Below are 24,488 nucleotides of genomic sequence, written 5' to 3' on the forward strand. Positions count from 1 at the left end.
AGTAGTAATTGTGAAAGAACGTGTATGGGGGAAAACGAGCTACAATGTCATGCTTGGAGGAACAAAGAATGTTTTGTAGGATGCTTTGCTTTTTAGAGAATTGTGTAGGGGTAGGGACTGTTACCCATGGAGAATGCTATGGGAATTTGGTCATGTATTTGAACACCCTTTACATCAGAGGGTTTGCATTGAATGCAGTTCAGAAGGATAAAGGGCGGAAATCCCAGATGTGTTAGTGGCAGAGCACTTGAGCGCTTCACATAGTCAAGCAGAGAAATGGGAAGAGGCCGGCTTACTTCTTCCTGGTCTTTGGGTAGTGGTGCAAGGGCTGGGCTGAGCTGGGCTTGAAGGCACTTGCCACTTCTGCCTTTGGACATCTTAAAGAAGCCTAGGGAAGAAAGGCTCCCGGTGAGTCAGCTTGGAGTAGGTTGACTTTGGTGTAGTGATTCTTGTATTGTTGTTTAACCTATGGTTCTGTCAAGTGGTTTACTATTGTTCGGTATGTTGGTTGGTTAACAAGGTAGGATGACTCTTTAAAAAGTTGGGTTGCTGAGTCATTCGCCCCAGCTTGAGAGGTAATTAGAAACAGCTGGTGCAAATGCTCTCATCACATGCCTCCACTATAAAAGGCCAAAGAGCGCTCTAGAGGGGTTGCTTCAGAAGGCTGAAGGGGACCCAGCTGGGGTTGTTTTGATACAGGTTATCAGTGGGTGAAGTGGAAGAGCACTCTTAGGTAGTGGCCAATAGCACTGAGGCGGGTTTAAAGGCGGAGCCTCGTGACCTGCTGTCTGAGAATAAATTTGCGCTGGAGAGAGCTAAAACTGGGGAAGAAATTTGCAGCTAGGGGTAACCCAATAAAAAATATTGTAACAAAAATATTTACTGCTCTTACTGGACTTAGCTTCCTTTTTGTGGTTTTTGTTATGTGGTCTATAAGTTTCAAGCAGTGAGCTTAATTTGTGCGTCATAAAAATTTGGTTATGAGTACACAGAGGGGACTTGCTGTTTCTCATGGCCCTTGGCTTTTCATGCATACACAAGAAGTTTCAGGAGTCAGAGGAGGGTAAGCACAATATGGGTGGAGTTAATAGGTCTCACTGGGTCAAGTCTCGAAAGAGCTGTTTAATGAATGGCCAACCATAAATACCTGTCTCATTGTCTTGATTATATGACACTACTGCCTTTACACCTGGTGTCATTGCTTCTTGCTTTAAAAAGGAGCACACAACCCAAATATTTATATGAGTCCTCATTGTAAACAAAGTTTAGGAATGGGAAATGTAGAGCTGGGAATTTGGCCCTTTGGTGAAAAAAATGATGATTCCTATTAATGGTAGTTCATTTAAAATATTTTGTATTAGGAAAAACGATTTATTTTGTTCCTTTAAGTCTGGGACTAGAGGAGATTAGAAATCATGAATTTTGTAAGTATTAGGGCCTCCAAGGTGGGGTGCAAGGAGGTTCATTTGGAAAGAATATATTAAAACTTCTAAAAACTTTAATATAAGAAAGACATTAAGCTTAAAGATGCAGACTAACAATAGTGCATTCATATTATATAATGCGCGTGCATGTCCTCCACCCCTTTGTTCCTGGGGGAACATAGCCTGTTAACCACTGTCAATAACATTCTTTCAACCACCGGAATGCTTTTTCTTTTAACTTATGGTTTCCTCCTAAGAGTTCTTTCAGACTGTTAATATTCCATTTAAGTTTTATTTTATAGGTAGTTCTATTGTCTGTATATTTTACTTTAGAAGCTTGAGTGTAAATTTCTTGTTACATTGTTGATATTGGGGATGAAAATACAAAAAATACAGACTTTCATTTGATAACCTGTATTTTGAATTTGGAGATAAGCCCAGTGGTTGGTTTGTTTAATGTATGTGATCTGAAGTGCAGTGATGTGTAAAAGGGTGCAGTGGAAATACTTGAAGATAATCTACACATTGGAGTGTAATATGTATATCATATGTAAAAATTACTTTGTACTGTTACTCCTTGAAGTCTTTTTTTTTTTTTTTTGCCAAGCTTACCTTCTCAATGAAGATTAATAAGATGACATATTCAGTGAATCCCTTGGGAAGTGGCATTTATTCAGAATATCAACCTCCTACTAGTGCTGGGGGCGGGTGGCGGCGGTAAGGGTGGTTAGTATTTACCATTCAGTTAAATCTCATGTGCCATGTGTCTTCTACACACCTGTACTGTGAGAGATGATGCTCAGAATAACAGTTACAAAGCCCGTTAAAATTACCACTTGTCAGATTTTCTCTTCATAGTGCTGATCTCTCCATGACTTATGTTTTAGGAATCACCACCTCCCTTCTAATTTTCTGACTAATGTTCCGTTAATGAGAGAATTGTCTTAACCCTAAAACCTGCATACCCTGAGCATTCTAAACAGAGGGTTTATTTTATGTGGTGGAACGATGATTTTTGAGATTGTTTTGATTTAAAATACATGTCAAATGTGGTAATGTACCGATGGCCAAGGTATGGGTAATTTGAGTGCAATTCGCCAGAATCCGTGCCCCTTGGAGGGAACATTTCAGGACTGCAGATAAAACATTGACTTACACTAGCCTGAAGCCCTACCACCTGGCTTACACAGTGCACTAACATAACTGAAGTCTGGGTTTGATCACTGTACAGTTGACAAAGAAGCAGTAAGCAGAATGGTTAAAAGTAGATCTGGAGCCAGACTGCTTAAGGTCAGGTTGTGGTTGTGTCACCCACTTTAAAGCCTTGGGCAAGCTCTTCTACCTGGTAACTAGTGCCTCATTGTTTCCTCTGTAAAACAGGGCTGGTGATAGTAGAATCTATATCAGAGAGGTTGTTGTGAGGATTATATGCGTTAATACGGGGTAAGTGGTTAGAACAGTGCCAGCTTTATAAGAAACATCAATAAGTGTTAGGTGTTATCTGTTGTTCAGAATCAGGGAAGTACTTAGTTACACAGTAGTGTTTTGTAGCTGTTGAGAGCTGAATTGCCGCCATTGATCACAAGTGAGACTGGAAAAACAACCCGGGGAACACTCTTATGTTAAGTCAGTAACACCATCTCAAACATACATCCAACTTCTGAGGGCAAGGAACACAGGACATAGCTTTTTACTTAAAGGAATCTTAGTCTCAGCGGAGTGCTTGAGGTAGTCACTAACCAGTTAATTGAAACTGGCTTTTACGAAATAAAAACACTTGCCATTCTTTGGCTAGTTTTTTCCACGTTGTAGTTGACATTGTGGCCTGGCAGCTTTAGTAACCTGTCCACCCCTCCCTTCTTGTTAATACCAGAACAGAACTAGTTTCTCTGTACATATTCCTGGGCCCTATCCAGTTTGTTGGAAACATTTAGAATGTAAATTTGTATGCTAATTAGTTTCTTCTAAGTATTATGTTTTCTTTAGATGATGTGCCTATACTAATACAGAAAAATTATCCATGAAATGGATATGAATACAATGGATATATTTATCGTATAGCTTTTTGTACCTGTTAGTAATTCAGAAAGGTTGTGTTATTTTGACATTCTTTCAGCCAGAGTGTAAGTTTCCTGATGGTGAGAATCTGTGTCTTTCTATTTTATCTCCTATGGCACTCTGAATGTGCCTTGGCTGTGTTTCTTTAATAAACTGTTGGTTGCTGAACTGGGTGGTATGATATGCGTTCATTCTAGTTCTGTGGTTTTGAAACTTGGGAATGTTTAACAGATTGAAGGAGAGAACATCGTGTGTGTGGTACCTTGTAAGTGTGCACTGAGTTGAAATTCTTTTGATTATTTAGCTTTCTACTTTCTGTTTTTATCATTGGTGTGATTATTGAGAAGGCAGCTGGAATTAAGTAATTCTAGTTCATCTCCTAAGGTAGATATAAAACTTGTCTTGTGACTTATTTTTACCCATAATTGGCTTAGAATTGAATTGAGCAAAATGTAATTTGGTTTTCTAGATGTTAAATGTCTTATATGTCTAATACTTTGAATGTCACTCCTCTAGAACAGGTTCTTTGTTTTATTTAGGATCAGGGACAGGTTAGAAAATATTCATAGGATAATAAAAAACTGCCCTGAAGCAAACATGAAGAAGAAGAAATAGTGGTAGCCAGAATCTTGGTTGTTAATGACCAGTGCAGGAGCACAGTGGGCATGCAGTGAAATTGGCTGGCAGCTGGTTCCTTTCTCAGTACGGGCACAATTTAGAAAATGTTACATTAATGCAGCTGAAATTTTGTGCAGATCATGTTATTTGAAAAATAAATGTAAACACTTTTCGCAATGCCTTAGGAAAGTCATCGTTCAAACTAATATTTTTGTAATAAACTAATTATTCCCAGTTTTTTTTTTTTTTTTTTTTTTTTGAGAGTATCACTCTGTCGCCCAGGCTGGAGTGCAGTGGCGCGATCTTGGCTCACTGCAACCTCCGCCTCTTGGGTTCAAGCAATTCTTCTGCCTCAGCCTCCGTAGTAGCTGGAATTACGGGGCACCCCCCACCATGCCCAGCTAATTTTTGTGTTTTAGTAGAGATGGTTTTCACCATGTTGGCCAGGCTGGTCTCGAACTCCTGACCTCAAGCAGTCCACCCGCCTTGGCCTCCCAAAGTGCTGAGATCACAGGCATGAGCCACTGTGCCTGGCCCCCAATTATTCCTGGTTTCTTTCAGGTAAAGTTATTTTCACTTTTTAAATTTATCATTTTTTAGATCAGATCAGTCATACTGGACAGTTGCACTCTACTTCCCCATCCCTCATTAAAGTAGAATTACACTAAAAAAGGTTTTCAATTCCTTTGTAGCCTGGACATTAATAATAGCCTACCTCCAAGGCTGTAGAGTAAATAGTATAGTAAGGGAAATGTCCTTCCTCCTACACACCTTTTTTCCAGTTATCTCTTCTTTTTATTGATTGTCTGCCTCCAGGACCCTGGGGAGGTGTTTTTGTCCTAAGGAGGTGAACTCCTCAGGATCCTATTGAAGAAATAGGGCGACTATCCACCCAACTTACTCTTTACTGATATCTTCCTATGCTTAATGCCTTATTCATTTTCTAAAGTTTGCCAGCGTCTTTTGGAAGTCAGCTAAATTAGTGCAGTTGCTCATCCATCAGACAGTTTGTTATAAAATGTGTGGCTATAAAAGATTGAATAAATTTATTAGGTTGTAATTTCATTAATGTGTATTTTATATTTAAATATTATTTTTAAAAATGTACAGTGGTTGTCTGATCTTGGCCCAGGCCTCTTCAATTTCCAGTGTACCTGATGTCTCTTTATCGACTGTTTTTCTGAGGTGTATTCTCAGCCTGGCTCTGGGTACTCCTCTAGGTAAGAGTCATAATTCGGGTTAAAAGAGGTAAGAAAAAAAAAAGCTTTTGGCTCTTGTAATCTTGTTTTTTTTTTCTTTCACATTAGCAAAAGACTGTTGAAGTAGAAAGCATTTTGCCCAGCTCACTCGGGTTCTTTGCTGGCATGCCTTCAGTTTCAGTTGTCGTCCAGAGAAGTCAAAGGAAATGCTACTTGGGGATGAGCATGTAATTACGATTAACTTTCCCTACTTCGTTGTCTTTTTGTGGTAAAAGACTGTCACAAGTACTATTCAAACTATAGGTATTTTTTTTTTAGATTTCTAAAAAGTGTATTTTGTCTCTGAGGGCTTCCTGTCTTTGGACTAGTTTGTCTTTTTCCAGACCCCAGAAAGGCTGGGCCACCTTTTCTTCTCTGAGCAGGTTGGTAACAGTGGTCACAAATAGCAGAGGAGCTGAGATTCTAGAGAGCTATCCTACCACTGCTTCTCAGATGACAGTGTGGAAACAGCCTCTTCTTTTTTGTTGAATTAGCTTGGAACAGCTCTCTAATCTCTGAAGAGTGAGGAAAAACTGTGTTTTTAAGGTTCAAGGCTAAGGCACTTTGTTCTCTTTTCTCCCTGTTCCTGCTGTTGTTCTCCCCCAACTCACACAAACACATGCTTAACTTCCAGTGTATGTGGACAGTAGGGTTGCTAAATTCATTTCAGTATTTTTGGCATTCCTACATGTTAGGCATTTGGTTTACATTTAACTTATGAAACAAATGTTTAGGCTTTTATAAGCCAGGAACGTTTCCAGATATTGGCAATAATGAAGTTTTCAGAAGTTACAGTCTAATAGACAGGCAAACCATTCCCATAGCATGCTATAGTAGCAACATGTAAAATGTGCTGTGGAACCATAGACTATTAGAAGCCCACGTTTTGGGAAATCAAGAAAGCCTTAGGGATGTTTTATGGTGAATGCATAGGTTAGTGGAGGAAACAACTTGTATCAACTGAATTTGAGAAGCTTAGCTGTGAATAAGAGTAGAGAGAAATAGATTTTAGTAGGGAGAAGTTGGGTCGGGAAGAGTGTGTGTGTGTGTGTGTGTGTGTGTGTATTTAAAAATCCACGTTTTTTAAATACCTGGAAAAAAGGTTGAAGATGAGGCAACGTCGTTGTTTTGTCCTTGGCAATTTCCTCTTATGGTTGCAAGATGGCTGCCACAAGTTCAAGTGTCAAGAAAATATGACTTAAGTTTCCTGGAGGAAGACACCCTTTTTTTTTTTTTTTCCTAGGTTGTTTCTATCAGTGAGAAAAGTTTTTCCCTCAAGTCTCATAGTAGATGCTACCTTGTCCCTCTCTCCTCTCTTCATAGGTCAGCATTGCACACAAGCCAGTGCCTAAATGAGTCAAGGTCAAGGGGAATAGCACCACTGTGATTGGCATAAATGGATCGTGATTCATCTTAGGTTGTGGCTGGGGTCTACTTCCTCGGAAGTTGATGGCCTCGGGTTGAGAGTAGATACGTGAGCACAGTCAGGGTTTGGTTAGAAAGTGAGAGGGTGAATGGCGTTGTGCAGTTAACAGTGACATCCTTGTCTACTAGTTCTGGCACCACTACACTTAGATACAGACATTGGAGGAGAAAAAGAAAATGTGCTTGTCTTTGGATTTGGGATTTTAGGTGACTTTTTTTCCTTTTATATGCCATTTCCTTCTATGATCAAGTAGCACTTTTACAATCAAATCAAATCGATGGTGTATGTAAAAATTATTTAAAAATTGAAAATGCCAATTTTGCCAATAAAGATATATAGAAGAAATAAATTTTTTTTTCAATACTTTAAACATTTCGAAAGTTCCCTGCCATTGTCTAAGTCCTTTCAGGGAGAGGAGAACATATATTTTGTAGTTTCTGATTATGTGTATACTAAGAGGACTACTCTGTCCCTCAGTCTATAGTGCACACCCACCTGTGGTCTCTATGGCTTGCACTGAGTGCTGAGGCCAGCCTGGCTCAGATAGAATTGTTAGTTCATTGGCTAGATAGGTCAGGAGTCTTTAGAATGCAAATTCTTGAATCAGAAATACAAACAGGAACATCTTCCCTTTTCTACACACTCATTCCCCTCCTCGAAGGGAAAGCTGTCCCGTGGTTAGCTTATTCGTCATTCTTTTCAGACTTTAAAATTAATGCCACCTTAAGTTTATACAGTATTCTTGTGGTACTCCTAACTTTTCTGTTTTGCTGTATGTGTACATTGTAAAAAGATTAAATCAAGCTAATTAACATGTCCATTACCTCTCTTACCTTTGTGTATATGTGTGTGTGTGTGTGTGGTGAGAACCTTTAAATCTATTCTCTTAGCAATTTTGAAATACAGTAGGCTCCCCATCCACTGTTTCACTTTCAGCAGTTTGTTACCTGTGGTCAAATGAAGTCCAAAAATACTAAATACAACAGATATTTTGAGAAAGAGACAAACATCACATTCACATAACTTTTATTACAGTATATGGTTATAATTGTTGTATTTTATTATTGTTAATCTCTTACTGTGCTTGATGAAAAAGCATAGTATATATATAGGGTTTGTTACTATCTGCAGTTTCAGGTATCCACTGGGGTTCTTGGAATGTATCCCCTGTAGATAAGGGGGACACCTGTGTGTGTTGTTACAAGTATGGTCACTGTGTAAAAGCACTTTTATATTTCATTCTTGTTCCTTCTCAATCCCAAGTTTGGGTGCTTCCTGTGCTGTGAAAGGCAGACAAATAATGTAAATCCTGAACACTTGAGTGTTGTAAATTTACAAAATGAAAAGTAATTGCTCAATGGTTGTTTCTTTTTGAGAGTAACAAATAGACTGTGATAAATGGCCAGAGTAGGCTTCTGAACTGGTATTATTTTTTTGGATAGAATTTAGAAAGACTTGTACTACCAATATAATTTTTGTCTCAGATAAATGCAATAGTATTTAGCTACTTAGTAGTTCCTCAAATGCTATTTAAACTGAGATATATTTCAGCTTTATTTATAGGCTGCAAATTGTTCCTTATTTGGCTGAATCTTGTGGTTATGATATAATGAAAAGTAGTTACTGAGATCACTGGTGCAAAATCTGTAGCTTGGAAATCCTCATTTTAGGAATGATTATTTTGACTCCCAAGTGAACAGTAAAAAATAGACTTATGTTTTTAGTTTTAGCTATGTATATTGAGAAAGTGTGGCCCTACGGTGGCTGTTAGGGATTAGTGGATTAGGTTGTTTTTAAATAAGGCATTTCAGTTTAGTATCTCTACTTGAATAAAACAGTTTCAAATTTGTGATTCATATGATATACTGATTGCCATACGGTAACTTCTGTTTTATTCAATTAAAATTGTTAACATTCTTTTTTTTTAATTAATTATTATTATTATTATACTTTAGGTTTTATGGTACATGTGTGCAATGTGCAGGTAAGTTACATATGTATACATGTGCCATGCTGGTGCGCTGCACCCACTAACTCGTCATCTAGCATTAGGTGTATCTCCCAATGCTATCCCTCCCCCCTCCCCCCACCCCACAACAGTCCCCGAAGTGTGATGTTCCCCTTCCTGTGTCCATGTGTTCTCATTGTTCAATTCCCACCTATGAGTGAGAATATGTGGTGTTTGGTTTTTTGTTCTTGCGATAGTTTACTGAGAATGATGATTTTCAATTTCATCCATGTCCCTACAAAGGACATGAACTCATCATTTTTTATGGCTGCATAGTATTCCATGGTGTATATGTGCCACATGTTCTTAATCCAGTCTATCATTGTTGGATATTTGGGTTGGTTCCAAGTCTTTGCTATTGTGAATAATGCCGCAATAAACATAACGTGTGCATGTGTCTTTATAGCAGCATGATTTATAGTCCTTTGGGTATATACCCAGTAATGGGATGGCTGGGTCGAATGGAATTTCTAGTTCTAGATCCCTGAGGAATCGCCACACTGACTTCCACAAGGGTTGAACTAGTTTACAGTCCCACCAACAGTGTAAAAGTGTTCCTATTTCTCCACATCCTCTCCAGCACCTGTTGTTTCCTGACTTTTTAATGATTACCATTCTAACTGGTGTGAGATGGTATCTCATTGTGGTTTTGATTTGTATTTCCCTGATGGTTAACATTCTTTTTATACTCCTAAGCACCTCTCCCCACCCTCACCCCCCCCTTTGACTCAATTTTATTGTGAGTTGGTGTATAGTTAGGAATTTGAAGAGCACTTTTTTTGTTTATTTTATCTTTTCAGTTACTATGCATACTATGTGTGTCAACTCTTAAACCTACAGGGGGTCATTTTGGCCATCAACTAGTTTTAGGGCTTTCGCCTCCTAAAGAATACGAATTATGGTTATAATTTTTACAGTTTAAAAACAAGATGGCATATGAAGAATCTTTATTTCATTATGAACATAGAACATGGATGCTTAATCCTCTGTATTGAAAGTAACTTGTAGTGAAATACTTTCTAGCGTTCTTTTCTTCTAGTTTTCCATATGTAGTATGTATAACTATAGACCTTGATGATTTAAGTTGAGCACAGTTTAGTGTCAGATTCCTTTCAGTGATGCATGAGATTGGTTATATAATCTAGTGAGTGTTATTTAGAAATTAATTCACCAGACCTGGGTGTGGTGGCTCACGCCTGTAATCCCAGTACTTTGGGAGGGCGAGGCAGGCAGATCACCTGAGGTCAGGAGTTCGAGACCAGCCTGGCCAACATGGTGAAACCCTGTCTCTACTAAAAATATGAAAATTATCTGGGCGTGGTGGTGCTCGCTTGCAATCCCAGCTACTTGGGAGGCTGAGGCATGAGAATCGCTTGAAGCTGGGAGGCAGGTGTTACAGTGAGCCAAGATTGTGGCACTGCACTCCAGCCTGAGTGACAGAGTGAGACTCTGTCTCAAAAAAAAAAAAAAGAGAAAGAAATTCACCAAATATTGATTAATACGGGGAAATTTGTTGTTCCATGAATGCCCATTTAATCTGTTTGTCTAATAGTGTTCATTCTCATCACACACAGGATACTTGGGGTATTTCTTGTACTCCTTGTTCTTCCATCCCTCCTCAGTTTTACCTGTTCTTCCCCCACATACCACTTGAGTCATGTAAGGTGAATTGAAATGTAATGTTTGGACCTGGGAGCAGAGACTTTTTCAGTTTTTAAATTATTGCCCTTCTCAAGCCTTTAGTTTCCTTATCTGTAACAGAAGCGGGTCATCCTGGATGAATGTGCTTTTTTAATTGGAAATTCTTTAGATCTGTGAAATTAGCTGTTATTTTGGGCAGACTTGTGCAATTTTAATATTTTCATTTTATCTTGAGATCCTTATTAAGCTTAACTGAATTTTTATTATAGGAAGTGTTAAGCCAGGTAATTTACGGAAGATCACACAGTTGATGATATCAGTAGAGCGTTAATCTGATTATCCTGGGCTGCTGGTAGCCTTAAAATAACCTAAAACTTGATTTCCTGTTGTCTTTAATAATTCTGTGTGTGTGTTTAACACTTCATATTTTTCAGATGGCTTCGTGAGACAGATAGGGTGGGAGCTACCTACTTAGACTATCTATTCAGTTTCACACATGCACATTTGCCCTTGTTCACATGGCTAGACTTGACTTGGTGGGTCTTTCCTCCTGATTTTCCTATAGCAGGGTTCTCTCATTTTTTTTTTAAACACCAAGTCTTCTTTTTATTTTAGGTTTCTATAAAATTTAATTTATTCTTTAGTAATTTATTGTGAAGAATCTGCTAAGTTTTAGAGCCCATCAACTTAACCATGTAGTGACAAACCAATTATCTGCTGATGACTGTAGGAAATATCTAAAGGGGGAAAACGTAATTGGCAATCTTTGGGAGATTTCACGACAATCAAAATAAATGTGAACTATCTTTTTAACCAAGGCACATTTTTTGTTTATAGTTATTTATTCCAACATTTTTCTGATTATAAAGTAGTATGTATTTATGGTTAAGAATTTGAATGCAGAAACAAAAATTACCTAGATCTTACCATGCTAATATTTTAATTATATATCCTAACAAGGCATGGTGATGGTGATGAGGATGGCAACCAAGATTTCTGGACATACTGAATTGGTGATGCCTGTTAGACATACAGGTAGTAATTTGAGTATGCAGTTGGCTATGTGAGTATGAAATTCAAGAGAAGTCAAGATTGGACCAAATACGAATATGAGAGTGTTCAGCAAGTCAGTGAAGTGATCGTGTCTCCACTGTGGGTCCAGATGTGTTCACCTAGGGAGTGTGTGCAAAGAAGAAACCAGAGGATTGTGGTATTCTGGAAGCCAAGTGAAGACAAGGTTTCAGGAAAGGAATGATCAACTTGTTAAATATTGCTGAGATGCTATGTAAGAAGACTGAATATTTGCCATTTGGTGATGTGGAAGCTGTTGAGCTTCACTAAATGGTTTCCACGGAGTGGAGGGGAAAAGGCTTGTTTGAGTGGGCTCAAATGAAATTGGGAAGAGAGGGAAGAGACAGTGTGAGTATAAATGGTTCCTTTTGGAAATTCAGAACAGGAGAGCAAAGAATTACAGATCGAGGGGTATAAGGAGGGTCAATAAATTTTAAGAGAGGATCCATTATTCATCAGTTCCATTAAAGGCAAATGCAAAATTTTATTATGTGCGTGGTTTTCTGGTGGAAGTTCAATAGATTTTATCAGATTTTGTAAGGCAGAGAACCAGTGCTCTAGTGATTTGGCAGTTCAACAGCTCATTTTGCTGGAGGATACCCTTAAATTTTTAACTGATTTAAATTAATATTCGCCAGTATTAAATAGTATGTGTAACATCGTACCCAAACAAGATGTCTTTCTGTGTTTTTTTCTTTCCATCTCTTAGTTTTGTTAAAATCTTTTTAGTTCAAAATTTTCTCTATCAAATGCCTTTTCTATTTGAAGACTCTCCTAAAAAGTTATATTAATACTTGCAACCAAGTTATCAACAATTTACATTTAACTAAGTTTTGCTACTTTTGTTTACTGTCTATTTAAACATTTTAAGTTTGTGTTTTTAGTCAAAGTAATACTTGTTGGTTTTTGTTTGTTTGTTTTAAGTACAGAGAACAACCTTATCTGCTGCACCTCACTCCCTAATTCTGCTTCAGAGTTATGTGCAATGTTTACTGATTTCTGCTATTTAATTTTTTTGGTGGATACCTCTATCTAAAATGTTTACACCTCAGTTTATTTATCAACCTAAGACATTATCTGTTGACTTGCTATTACTGTGGATGATGATTTCGTTTACTCTACTATCCCCCCACATGTATTTGTAATCCTGTTATTCCACTTCTACTCTTGATCACCTCTGCAACATATCACCTCTGTAAACATTTTTTTTCTATTTCTTTTTCTTGTCTCATTAATCTAAGGCAGTGCCTTTTGACTCTGCACATTGTAAGTTGTATGGAAATACCATTCCCATTCTCCCTGATTCTGTCTCCCAGCCTGCTTTATTTTGTCAAGGTTAATAATATTTACATTCTATGCTATAGTTGTAATTAAGTCTCATTATTTGTCTATTCTAAAAGTTGAAAAAAGTCACAGAGATGTAAAGTGACATGCTCAACTGACAGGGGAGTCCTCAAGTTATAAAGTGCTATTAATCTTTTGTGCTGTCCACCCATAGGTATCCCTAGAGCAGCTAGCTGCTATTTGGCAGTTTCTGGAAAAGTCTTTATGTCCTTACTTGTGCTCCCTGATAACAACTCTGTCCTCTTCTTCAGCCCCTGATTGTGGGATTTTAGGGGTATCTGAGGTGTAAGTATTTAGAAAGTGGTGTAGACAAACCGTGGAGGAGGCTGAGTTGGGAAATTTTACGTGTTGGGGGAATTTTCATTCTTTGCCTTTTTCCCCTCCCCTCTTTCTTGTGGGAGCGTTAACTGGGATAGTAACAATTGCACCCGCCTCTCTGCCCATTAGTTGCTCATCTTAGAAAATCTACAGTTAACATCATATTTAGTGGTGAAATACTTAACACTTTCCTTATATGGGAATGAGATGAGGGAGAAAAAGATAAGGGAAGAAAAAGAAATAAGCATAAAGATGGGAAAGAAGTAAAATTGTCTCTGTTTGCAGATGACATGATTGTGTGCATAGAAAATCCTGTGGAATCCACAAAGCAGCTATCTGAACTAGTAAGCAAATTAAGGTTGCAGAATTCACGGTTGATATTTAAAACGATAATTTTGTTTTTACACAATAGCAACAAAACAAAAGAGAAAATGAAGTTTAAAAAAACCAACTCCATATGCAGTAACTATAAACATTAAATGCTGAGGAATATAGCAAAAGCTTCACAAGCCCTTTTTACTAAAAAGATCATAATAATGTTGAGATAAAGAATGCCTGAGTAAATGAAGAGAGATGCCATATTCATATACTGGAGGACTCAGTTTTTTAGATGTTGGTTCTCCCCAAATTGATCTGTATTTTCATTGCAGTCCTAATCAGAATTCAGCTAGCTCTTACAGTAGAATTTAATAAGAATTAAAAAGCCCAGAAGAATTAGACATTTCACAAAAGAAGATATACAAATGGCAAGCACATGTAAAGAGGCTCAACATCCATTACTTATCAAGAAATGTAAAGTAAAACCACAGTGAGATACCACCATACATATCAGGATAGGCAGGATTAAAAAGATGACAGTACCAAGGGTTAAGGAGAATGTAAAGCACGGCTCTCCCACCTTTTGGCTTCCTTGGGCTGCATTGGAAGAATTGTCTTGGGCCACAAATAAAATACACTAACACTAACGACAGCTGACAAGCTAGGGAAAAAAAAAGGTCCATGCATGATTTTCATGCTATCTACCACCGCAGATGAAGCAAAAAAATCCTCACATTCAAAGGGATGGGCACGTCTTACGTAGAGCATTCTCGTTAATTGCCATACATTGGAATTGTCATACATTGCTGGTAGCAAGATAAAATGATACAGTCACTTTGGAAAACTATTCAGCAATTTTTAAAAAGTTAGGCATGTGCCTATAATATGACTCAGCTCTTCTACTCCTAGGTGTTTACCCAAGAAAAATGATACACGAAATATATGTCCATGCAATGTTCATCAAAGCTTTATTACAATAATCCCAAATTGAGAACAATGCAAGGGTACATCTTTATTATAGTAGTCCATCAGAGTCAAATGGATAAACAAATTGTGGCATATCCGTGTAATGGAGTGTTATTCTGTAATACAAAAGAACATTTGATGTATACAACAACATGAATGAACCTCAGAAACATGAAGTGAAAGAAACCCGAAGTAAGAGTACATAATATGTGATTCTATTTGTATAAAAAGAAAATGCACATTAATCCATAGTGACATAAAGCAAATTATTGGTTACCTGGAATCAGGCACAGGGAAGGTTACATGTCAGTGCCCTTGGAGGAAGGGGCATGTGAAATTTTGAGGACTGATGGAAATTTTGTCTTGGTTGGGGTGGTGGTGGTGGTTTTATGCACATATACAGTTGTTAAAGGTCATTGTATTGTATGCTTTTAATAGATATGGTTTATTCTATACAAATCATACCTCAAAGTTGCTTAACAAATAGTGACTGACAAATGCATGACAGAAAATATATATTCAGTAAATAAGCTTTATTGATGTGGATCAATTCTAGTTACTAGTTCATATTTTCATAACAGATAACAATCCTATTCAGAATCAAGTAGCAGCCAAATATGTTAAGCAAATAAAAGACTTCATTGTTTCTTAAACTCTTTGTAGTAAGAAGGTATAACAGTGGAATCTGTTAGTCTTGTTTTGGTTCTGGAGCTTGGATTTCCTGTGTTCCTTCTCATCTTTGTTCCTGTATTTACTTCCAAGCTCTTCTAAGCTTATGACCTGGAATTATCAAAGTTGGATTTGTTCGTTTGGGAAGTAAAACACCATTTAGTTTTGACCTCTGAGGAGTCTATAACTTTATCAAACTTCTCTAACAGTTCAGACTCTTCTCCTCTAAGCTTAACCTTAGTTTCATAATTTCAAATATGGATTTAGATCCAGCAACTATAACAAAAGGTCCATGACTTAACCATATAGTTTTTAATATTAGGAAAAGTAAATGAAAAATCTTGCCTGTATGGGACTTCACATGATGTTGTAATAATCATGAGCTGCAAAAATTGTAGTGATTCCCTCCCACCCCATTTTAAAAAAAAGCGGTGGCATCTTTAGTTATATAACAGTTCTAATGTAAATTACCAGGTTATTTACTCCTCTAACAATGTCATCATTTTTGGTGTTGCTGTAAGCTCCTCTGCTACTTACCTTAGTTCAAACTTTTTTTTGTTTTCCATTTTCATTCAGCCTTTTCCAAATATATTTGTCGGTGTACCTTATCCAATAATACTTAAGGCTTTTCTTAAGGCTGAGAGAAATAACTTTAGAAAATGTGATTATCAAATACAGATGTTTAAACAGTTATGATATTTAAGCCTGTAAATGGTTAAAGAAAATAACAACTTGGTCATGGAGTTACTCTTCCAGGCTCTCCTGGCAGGTGAGTCGGGTCTTAGGACCTTGGGAAGAATGTTGTCTTAAATTACCATCTTGAATTATGTTTCCACAGACTTTTTGATGTTAAGTTTTTTTCAGAATTACAGAATGTTGAAAAGCCATGTCTTTAGAATTTTTCTTATGGGAATCTCCACCTTAAATTTAAAATCATTTTTAAAATAAAGACCCTTAAAGGAGAGTTAAGGGTATAGACACAGGATACTGTTGGATCTTTGCCATCCACTTGAAAAATTGAATATAAGGTTCACCTAATTTCAGAAGAACACTCAAACTTTGGGTATCTTAGGTGTATTGTAACAGGAACTGACTGGCTTAGGGGATTTTGAAGCTTGGGCTTAGGGAGCTTAGCTTTCTTAGCTTAGGGAGCTAAGAAAGATGTCATAGTAAGAGGAATTTGCCTGTCTTCTGAGCCATTGAAGACCCTGCCCTGAAATTGAGTGAGGTGAAAGTAATTGACAGGTTGATGAAGGTGACGTTAGGCAGAAACAGTGAGGAGGCAAAGGTGGAAATTCCAAATAGCCACTAGAAATGCGAGAAGGCAGGTTTTGAGGAATGGAGTGGGCTGCAGATCAGGGCACTGCTTTTATAAAAAGGCTGACACTTGTCCATATGCACCGTTCCTGATGTCCACTGGCCACCAGTTGTGGCCAACCACACACACACATACCCTTGACTAACAGAACTATTTGTGAAATAATTGTTCTCATTAATTGAATATTATGGTTAAATGAAAATTGACCAGGAAAGTAGTTTTTGTTTGAAGACTTACTTCAAATAAATACCTTTCCAGATGTCCACATTCCTGTGTAAATTGATTATAATGATCATTATTGTCTTTTTTATCTTTAGGCATCATTCTCATTTTGAACATATCTAGGTTATGTTCTTGAAGGGACAGTCTTTTATTGGTTGTTTTCATGGCACTTAGTGCATCATGTGGCACAGCTAACACTTCTAGGAAGAACATTTGTCATTGTTCAATGAACATAAAAAAATGTATGGTAGCCTTTAAAAAAAAATAAATTTGAGGTGTTATTTATTGTACGCTTCTACATTGAGAATTAAAACACAACATAGTCCATTGAGACTTGAGGTAGATAAAATTCTAGCTCTTTTGCACACATGGAACTTTATACAAAGTTATCTTCTGACTTTCTGTTACATGAAATATTGTAGACCTGATTCCATGATCACATGTTCACCTTAGGTTTTTAAAAGTTTTTTTCCTTTAAATAAATTATCTTTAAAATTATATAATTTGATAAAGCCACAGCATCTTGTTTTCTGTATGATTTTGAAAGCAAAAATGTCAAGTAGTAACTGTATCAAAACTTAAATTATGTGCATTCAGCAGAGAGCAGAAGTTATTTCCAGATTGAGGTGTAGGAAGCTTTAAAATGCTTATTCATCCTTTATCAGCACTAGTGAATGAATTGGCAATTTCCTAAGGTCAGCAAACTTTTATTTTGAATGATAACAATAGTATTATTTCTAAGAATATAGAAAAATGCAGGCATAACACAGGAGTCTAAATTTAGTATTAAGTTAATAAAATTTTAGATTCTGGAAGGCTGGAGTGTTTTTAGGTGTGAAAAATGTTAGAAGGTGCATGATGGATGTTAGAGGACATGAAGGTGCCGTTCTTGTCTGATGTAGTTGTTACATAGTTATTGGGTAAAAATGGATTGCTGACCACTTAGATGGTTTCCAGGATTAGGAGAAATGATTTTCAGAACACTTCTGTAGTGCCTCATGCTAATGAAAGCAAAGGGCAAGGTGTTTTCATTACTGTAGGTCATCTATATTGGCCATGTTTATAGTTGCCAATCCTTGCTCTTTTTTGGCCTGTTGTTGCAGTTATGTCTTTGACTTCCAGAGGGATGAGCTGGCCTCTTTTTTTGTCCCTCAAGTCTCTGGAAAAGCTGTCTAAGAAATTTTCTCTGAATGCTTAGCTCAGTGGCATTGTTCCACATATGTTGGAATAGGTGACTGGGCTGTGTTTGGAAGAAGATCTAGATTGGGGTCTCCAACCTCTGGGTTGCACAGCAGGAGGTGAGTGGCTGCCCAGTGAGCATTACTGCTTGAGCTCCACCTCCTGTCAGATCAGCAGTAGCATTAGGTTCTCATAGGAGTGTGAACCCCACGGTGAACTGGGCATGCGAGGGATATAGGTTGCGCAGTCCTTGTGAGAGTCTAATGCCTGATGGTCTGAAACAGTTTCATCCTAAAACCATTGCGCCCGCCCATCTGGGGAAAATTTGTCTTCCATGAAACCCATCCCTGGTGCCAAAAAGTTGGAGACTGCTGATCTAGATGATCTCTGTTTTGTTTCTGTATTAAAAATAAGAAATTACTCATTCAGCAGCATGTACCTGTGTTGGACCAGGTCCAACAGGTATGCTTGGGTTATGGCAGGGAACAGATCAGACAAAGTTGTGACATTTAAACAGAGAACTAAAAGGTGAGCCGTTAGCTGGCTGAAGAGTAGAAGTCCAGATAGTGGCCACAGTGTATGTGGAGGCCCTGAAATCAGTAGGAGCTTGGGCCTATGGAGCAGGAAGGAAGAGACAGTGAGGCTAGAGAATAGCAAGAGAGGGGGGCAATGGCTTGAGATAAGTCTGGATTAGTGGATGGAAAACCCAACTACATAGGACTTGAGGACATGTTAAGGATTTTGAAGTGATCATAAGCCATTTATTTGGAAGATGACAGGGTTTTTGTTATGAAGAGAATACATTGGAGGGGGTCAAGAGGGGCTTTAGGGGTATAAGGCTTTTGTTAATATTATCACCACTAATAACAGCTAATATTATTTGTTGCTGTAGACCAAGCACTGTGCTGTGAACCCTTTTCCCTCACCATCTCATATAAACTTCAGAACATCTGAGTGAGGTGGTGTTTTCTTTGCCGAGACAGTGAGGTTAAGCAACTTGGCCAAGGTCATATAGCTAGTAGTGGCAGAGCTGGGATCTGAACCCAGACAGTGTAAGATTGTAAATTCTGAGACTCTAAATCCTGTGGTGTTTGCCACTGGGCCTGTATTTTTCATTGTGTAGGTGATGGGCCATTAGTGGGTCTTGAAATTGAGTGGATCACAACTGGGATTTAAAAAAAAAATTGAATGGAGTAGAAAGTATCAGACTACTTGCATGTAATAAGCATAAATATTGATATGTGAAAGTTTATTTTTATTTTATGTAACTAAACTTGTACATTTGTGAGCTTATGAGCTGTTACAGAAGGTTAAACAGCATTTTTACAGGCAGGAGCTAATGATGGCTTGGATTAGAATTGTGCTGATGCAGATGGAGAGAGGTGGACCCCAGTGTTAAGAGGCAGAGGCAGCAGGACTTAGTAAGAGATTGGATAGAGGTGCCCAGCTGAGGAAGGAATGAGGAATGAGTCCCAGATTTCTTGGGTGAACAGCATCAGTCATGGTGCATGCTGTGCTCAATCCACTTTAAGGGAGACTGATCCTTCTTAGAGGAGTCCTCATGGATGGCTGTTTTACTACCTGAATTTCTAGTTTCTCTCAGCTGCAGCTGATAGGACTTGGGGTTGGCATCTCGCCCAGGGGCAGCAAATCTGTAAGCTAGCTCTCAACCCATGAGATGATGTGTTACTGAAAACTGCCCAAACAGATGTTGAGTCAATAATTAATTCTCTGGAATTTGAGGTGAATAGTCAGCCAGCTGGTGGTAGGATGAGAAGCGATGGGCCACAGATATATGTAGTTGGGCTACTAGCAGCTCTAGGGTGAAGGTGTAGGAATTATTTGTGTGGAGTCACCTTGAGATCCAAAGAACCTTTAGATTTCAGTGTCTAAGGCCCAGAGTCATTCTCTTTCTGAAGCTCAGGTTCAATTTTTTTTTTCTTGCTCTCTCTGTGGTCCATTTCTGAGTTCTCAAGCATAACCTTTTAGTAATATCCAGCTCCCCACATTGCTGCAGTGAATCTCCATACTGTGCGTTCAGCTAGTAGTAAGTGGAGACAGAATGATGGAGTAGTTAAAAAAATGTCTGGTGGCAATTCCCCATCTTTGTCTTATTGGTCTTTTGATGTTGGCCAAGATACTTCTTACTGAGCCTTGGTTTCCACATCTGTAAAACTGGGATGATAGGAGAGCATCACAGGGCTGTTTTGAGGCATAAATGAGAGAAACTCTATCTAGCACTTAGCTCAGTGCCTGGTGAAGAATTAGAGCTTAATAATCTTGCCATTGATAGCTAACATCTTTAGGATAGTCTCTGGAGAGACTTAAACGTGTTCATTAACAAACACTATGGGAAGGAGCCAGCATAGAGGGAGAGGTTGGATATATGAGACAGGGTGTTAAGAGAAGGTATTGGATCCCAGAGAAGCAGGGATGGCATGGGATTAAGAGAATACATTACAGATTGTTTTCAACAGAAGAGGGAACCTGATGGAGGTGGTAGGAGGACTGCTTTTTCTGAGGTTGGGTCCCAGTCATGGTGATTTGCTAGGAGAGATGCTGATATCAGGAGGAGAAAAGTGGCAAGGTAGAAAGCTATTATAGAGAACAGGAGACAGGGACATACCAGAAAACTGGTGAACAGTACCAAGAGCCTGCGACTGCACATTGTAAATTTATAATGACACCAGTCTGCGTGTTTCTACAGTGTTTTCTGGCAGTGCTGTGTTCAAAAGAATGATGAGCTACAAAAGTAAGATTAGTATAATTTTGAAGGGTGTGCATCCTAGATACCAGGAAAGAATAAGGAGGCTGGGAGTGTGGGTACAGGGACATAGTAGGGCAGGCGGTCAGCCATGGAGTCCGGCTTGGTTGGGAGGGCAGTGTGCTCTGGGCAGGGTATAGTCTTGAAGAAAGAAGAGGGCAGTGGTCTGTGTATGGTGCCACCCACAAAGATATATAACTTCTTTGATGGATGGTTTTCCCTATTATTCTTAACACTAATTTCTTGTGTTGATAACTGAAGTATTAAGACTAATTGCTAAAAATAAATTTATATTCTTGTATGGGCCAAAACTGGAGTTAGTTCTAGTGTTTAATTTTGAAGTTACCAGTGATTTCGTGTAGTATGCTGAATCAGTAAATAAGTTGTGATCCTTAACCTTGGGACTGAACTTCAGTAGTCCTTATTTCTCCTTTCATTTTTGTTTAGAGTGTGTAGCAAATCTGAAAGCAGTACCATTTACTCATTCACTGACCATTTGAAGGCTTCTCATGTGTCAGGAGAACAGAAATGAATGAGGCAGGGGTGATACCGTGAGGCGTCACACAGATAAAGGCCAATAAGCTCCTCACAGTATCATCCCTTCTGGCCGTAGGGTGCTGGAAGAAAATATTAGAACTTCTCTTTTAACCTATTACTTTGAACTTCTGGGTTTCTCAGAACATATATATCAGAATAGTAGCACATGTCTGAAAAATACAGATAAGCATACACGTATTGGGGGTACTCTTGTTTTTGCCAGTAGTGTGTATGTGATCAAAAAATATTTGGAGGCTATTATATGTTAGTATGTATTTTAAAAAATATAAAATTATAACTTTTTCTTAGCATTTTGAGAAAACCTAGTTTCTGCATGTTATTAATGAGGTAGTTTTACTTGCCTGTATTTGTAGTGTGAAGTAAATCTTACTGTATAAAAAGACTTACTACCAAGATCTGGCTTGACACATTTCAGTCATTTTCTTCTTTGTGTTGGAGGAACTTTACCTTTTGTAGAACAGTGTCCCTTCTTATAAAACACTAAATTCACTCGCCATCTATCAGATGTTGAGGAATGGGGCGTGGAGAATGTGGAACAACACATGCCTGTTTTACTATCAGTCTCATCCCAAGGTGTGACCTCTGGGGACCTTCCTTCTTACCTCTCCAGCTGTCTTTCCTGCCCTCTCTCTCTCTCAACTGTCTCAAAACAATAGGATTGGGATGCCACCAGAAATTCCCTGCTCTCATCTGTTTGCTCAGAGTAGGTAGTTTCTCAGTGTGTAATGTCTGTCTTTCAGAGAGCCATGAAATCCTTGGTTCAAAAAGTTCATCCTTCCCTCACCCCAAGAATCTTTTCCGTAAAATTAGTTAGAAAAACTGCTATCAAGAACCTATTTTAAATGAAGTATATTGAATAAATGCCTCTAGGTTGTTCCTCTGGAGGTTTTTTATTTTCATTTTTGTTTTAATGAGTATGTATCTTAGCCTATATTTGACACTGTCGTTTTTTAACAAGATGTTATTTAAGTGAAATCTTGCATGTGTGTTTGCAGGTTGATGACAATTAGAAGCATGCTTTCCACTGAACTTCCCGACAACATTTGTTATGCAGAATGTCTCTGAGTGAGAACTCGGTTTTTGCCTATGAATCTTCTGTGCATAGCACCAATGTTTTACTCAGCCTTAATGACCAGCGGAAGAAGGATGTGCTGTGCGATGTCACCATCTTTGTGGAGGGTCAGCGGTTCCGCGCTCACCGGTCTGTGCTGGCGGCATGCAGCAGTTACTTCCACTCGAGAATCGTAGGCCAGGCTGATGGAGAGCTGAACATTACTCTTCCAGAAGAGGTGAGAGATCCATGTATTTGGCAATTTTAATTTACTTTTACTTAAGTTTTTTATGGTTCATAATGTTAAAAATAAAGCACAGTCTCCTTGTCAGGTGGCTTTGGAGCATTTCCTGGGTTCTGCAGCAACCCTTTTTTTTTCATGTAAAATCATTAATTTTGAATGTTAGTTAACATTATTGAGCAGTTGGATATAACATAACACCCACTGTTATGTTGTTTTTGATGAAATGACCAAATCAGGACACGCCCAGTGGATTATAGGCAATTGGAAAAGTCATGGTTTTGAGAGTCCATGCTGTGTGACATTCTCTTCTAGGGGCCCTTTCTGGTGATCAGCAATTGTAGCTAGGTGTGTTAGTCTGTTCTCATGGCGCTAATAAAGACATACCTGAAAATGGGTAATTTTTAAAGGAAAGAAGTTTAATTGGCTCACAGTTGCACATGGCTGGGGAGACCTCACAATCATGGTGGAAGACGAAGGAAAAGCAAAGGGACTTACATGGTGGTGGGCAAGAGAGAACTTGTGCAGCGAAGCTCCCCTTATAAAACCATCACATCTCTTGAGACTTATTCACTATCACGAGAATAGCACGGGAAAGACCCGCCCCCATGATTCAGTGACCTCCCATTGGGTCCCTCCCATGACGTGGGAATTATGGGAGCTACAATTCAAGATAAGATTTGGATGGGGACACAGCCAAACCATATCACTAGGTTTAGGGTTCTATAAAACGTCCGTTTTCCCAAGACATCTCCTATGAAAAGGAGACACTCCATAAGTGTACTGTCTCCCCTTCTTTCTTGATTTTGTCTTTATGTATTGATTAGAAAAAGTAAACAGTGTTGTGTCATTTTTATAGAGCCTTATTTTTACATATATCTTTTTCTCTGGTCTGTTATGGAGCTCAGGCTAACAAATATTTGGGTCCTTGTTAATGTCCTGCCTTTAAGAGGAACTCTCTTTTGGGTGGGGATGTGCTGGCTGTGCTGACTCTTAGCAGCATCTCTTGCTTTAGTTAGTAACTGCTACTAGCAGAGTATCAAGGCTGTGGCATTGGGACACAAATAGAAGTTAGGAGGAATACGGAGAAAGAATGTAGAAATTCTTTGTATGACAGGTCTATGTGGGATATTCCCAGGTGGATACAGTTGGATAAACTGTAAACTAAGTCTACAGTTTAGCTTGTTGCCGTCCATGCCTACTTCTGTGAAATTGCAGCTACAGTTTTGGGAACAGGTTGTCTGTTAGTTTTGTGGCAGAGGTCAGAGTCAATGGTGCAATATCAAGAAAATGGTAAAAAAGGCCAACCTATGAACTAGCCATTGTTTTAAAAAAAGAACAACACATTTTATAATGGAGATGTATTAACTATGGTTCATATTTTCAAATTATTGAATGAGACTTTCCAAGTAAAGCAAAGTTTGATTCATGGATTTAGGAGGAAAGGTATGTGCATACATGCATGTGTGTATGCATTCATTCATTCTTTATAATTTAATGTGTAAATTGTAAGTTTTCAAATATTTGCAGTGTTTCATTATAGTGACAGTGTCAAAATACCTTATAACTCACTGTCCTAAAGACCTTTTTAGATTATTTTAACTTATTTAAAAATTTTAATTGAAATTTTTATTGAGTGTATTAGGGTTCTCCAGAGGGACAGAACTAATAGGATATATGTATATATGAAGGGGCGTTTATTAAGGAGAATTGGCTCACATGTTCACAAGTTGAAGGCCCATGATAGGCCACCTGCAAGCTGAGGAGGAAGGAAGCTAGTAGTGGCCCAGTCCGAGTCCAAAAGCCTCAAAAGTAGGGAAGCCAACACTGTAGAGCCTTCAGTCTGTAGTCAAAGGCCCAAGAGCCCTCGGCAAACCACTGGTGTAAGTCTAAGAGTCCAAAGGCCAAAGAACCTGGCATCTGATGTCAAGGGCAGAAGGCATCCAGCAGGGGAGAAAGATGAAATCCGGAAGACTCAGCAGGTCACCTATCCTACTTTCTTCCTCCTGTTTTGTTCCAGCCTCACTGGCAGCCAAGTGGATGGTGACCACCCATA

The 24,488-nt window shown here is 38.4% G+C and overlaps 1 protein-coding gene across 21 annotated transcripts in view; it reads left to right on the forward strand.

Annotated features, from left to right (window-relative positions):
- The window catches only part of BACH1 (BTB domain and CNC homolog 1), a 263,756-nt gene that overhangs the window by 1,014 nt on the left and 238,254 nt on the right, over nucleotides 1–24,488 (forward strand). For 15 of the 21 annotated variants that reach the window (XR_010125296.1, XR_008496363.2, XR_010125298.1 and 12 more), the window contains exon 2: nucleotides 22,136–22,429. Coding sequence is in view for 9 of the 21 variants with exons in the window: in XM_054468433.2 (XP_054324408.2) it covers nucleotides 22,196–22,429 (234 nt within the window). In the remaining 12 variants the exon portion in view is untranslated. Of the gene's footprint in view, nucleotides 1–16; nucleotides 1,064–1,279; nucleotides 5,321–5,407; nucleotides 5,527–11,373; nucleotides 11,833–22,135; nucleotides 22,430–24,488 lie in introns of those variants that run through there. The other 6 variants (XM_054468436.2, XM_054468434.2, XM_054468432.2 and 3 more) reach the window with 6 other exon arrangements.

Source organism: Pongo pygmaeus, chromosome 22 (assembly GCF_028885625.2).
Source record: "Pongo pygmaeus isolate AG05252 chromosome 22, NHGRI_mPonPyg2-v2.0_pri, whole genome shotgun sequence".
NCBI classification, from domain to species: domain Eukaryota; kingdom Metazoa; phylum Chordata; class Mammalia; order Primates; family Hominidae; genus Pongo; species Pongo pygmaeus.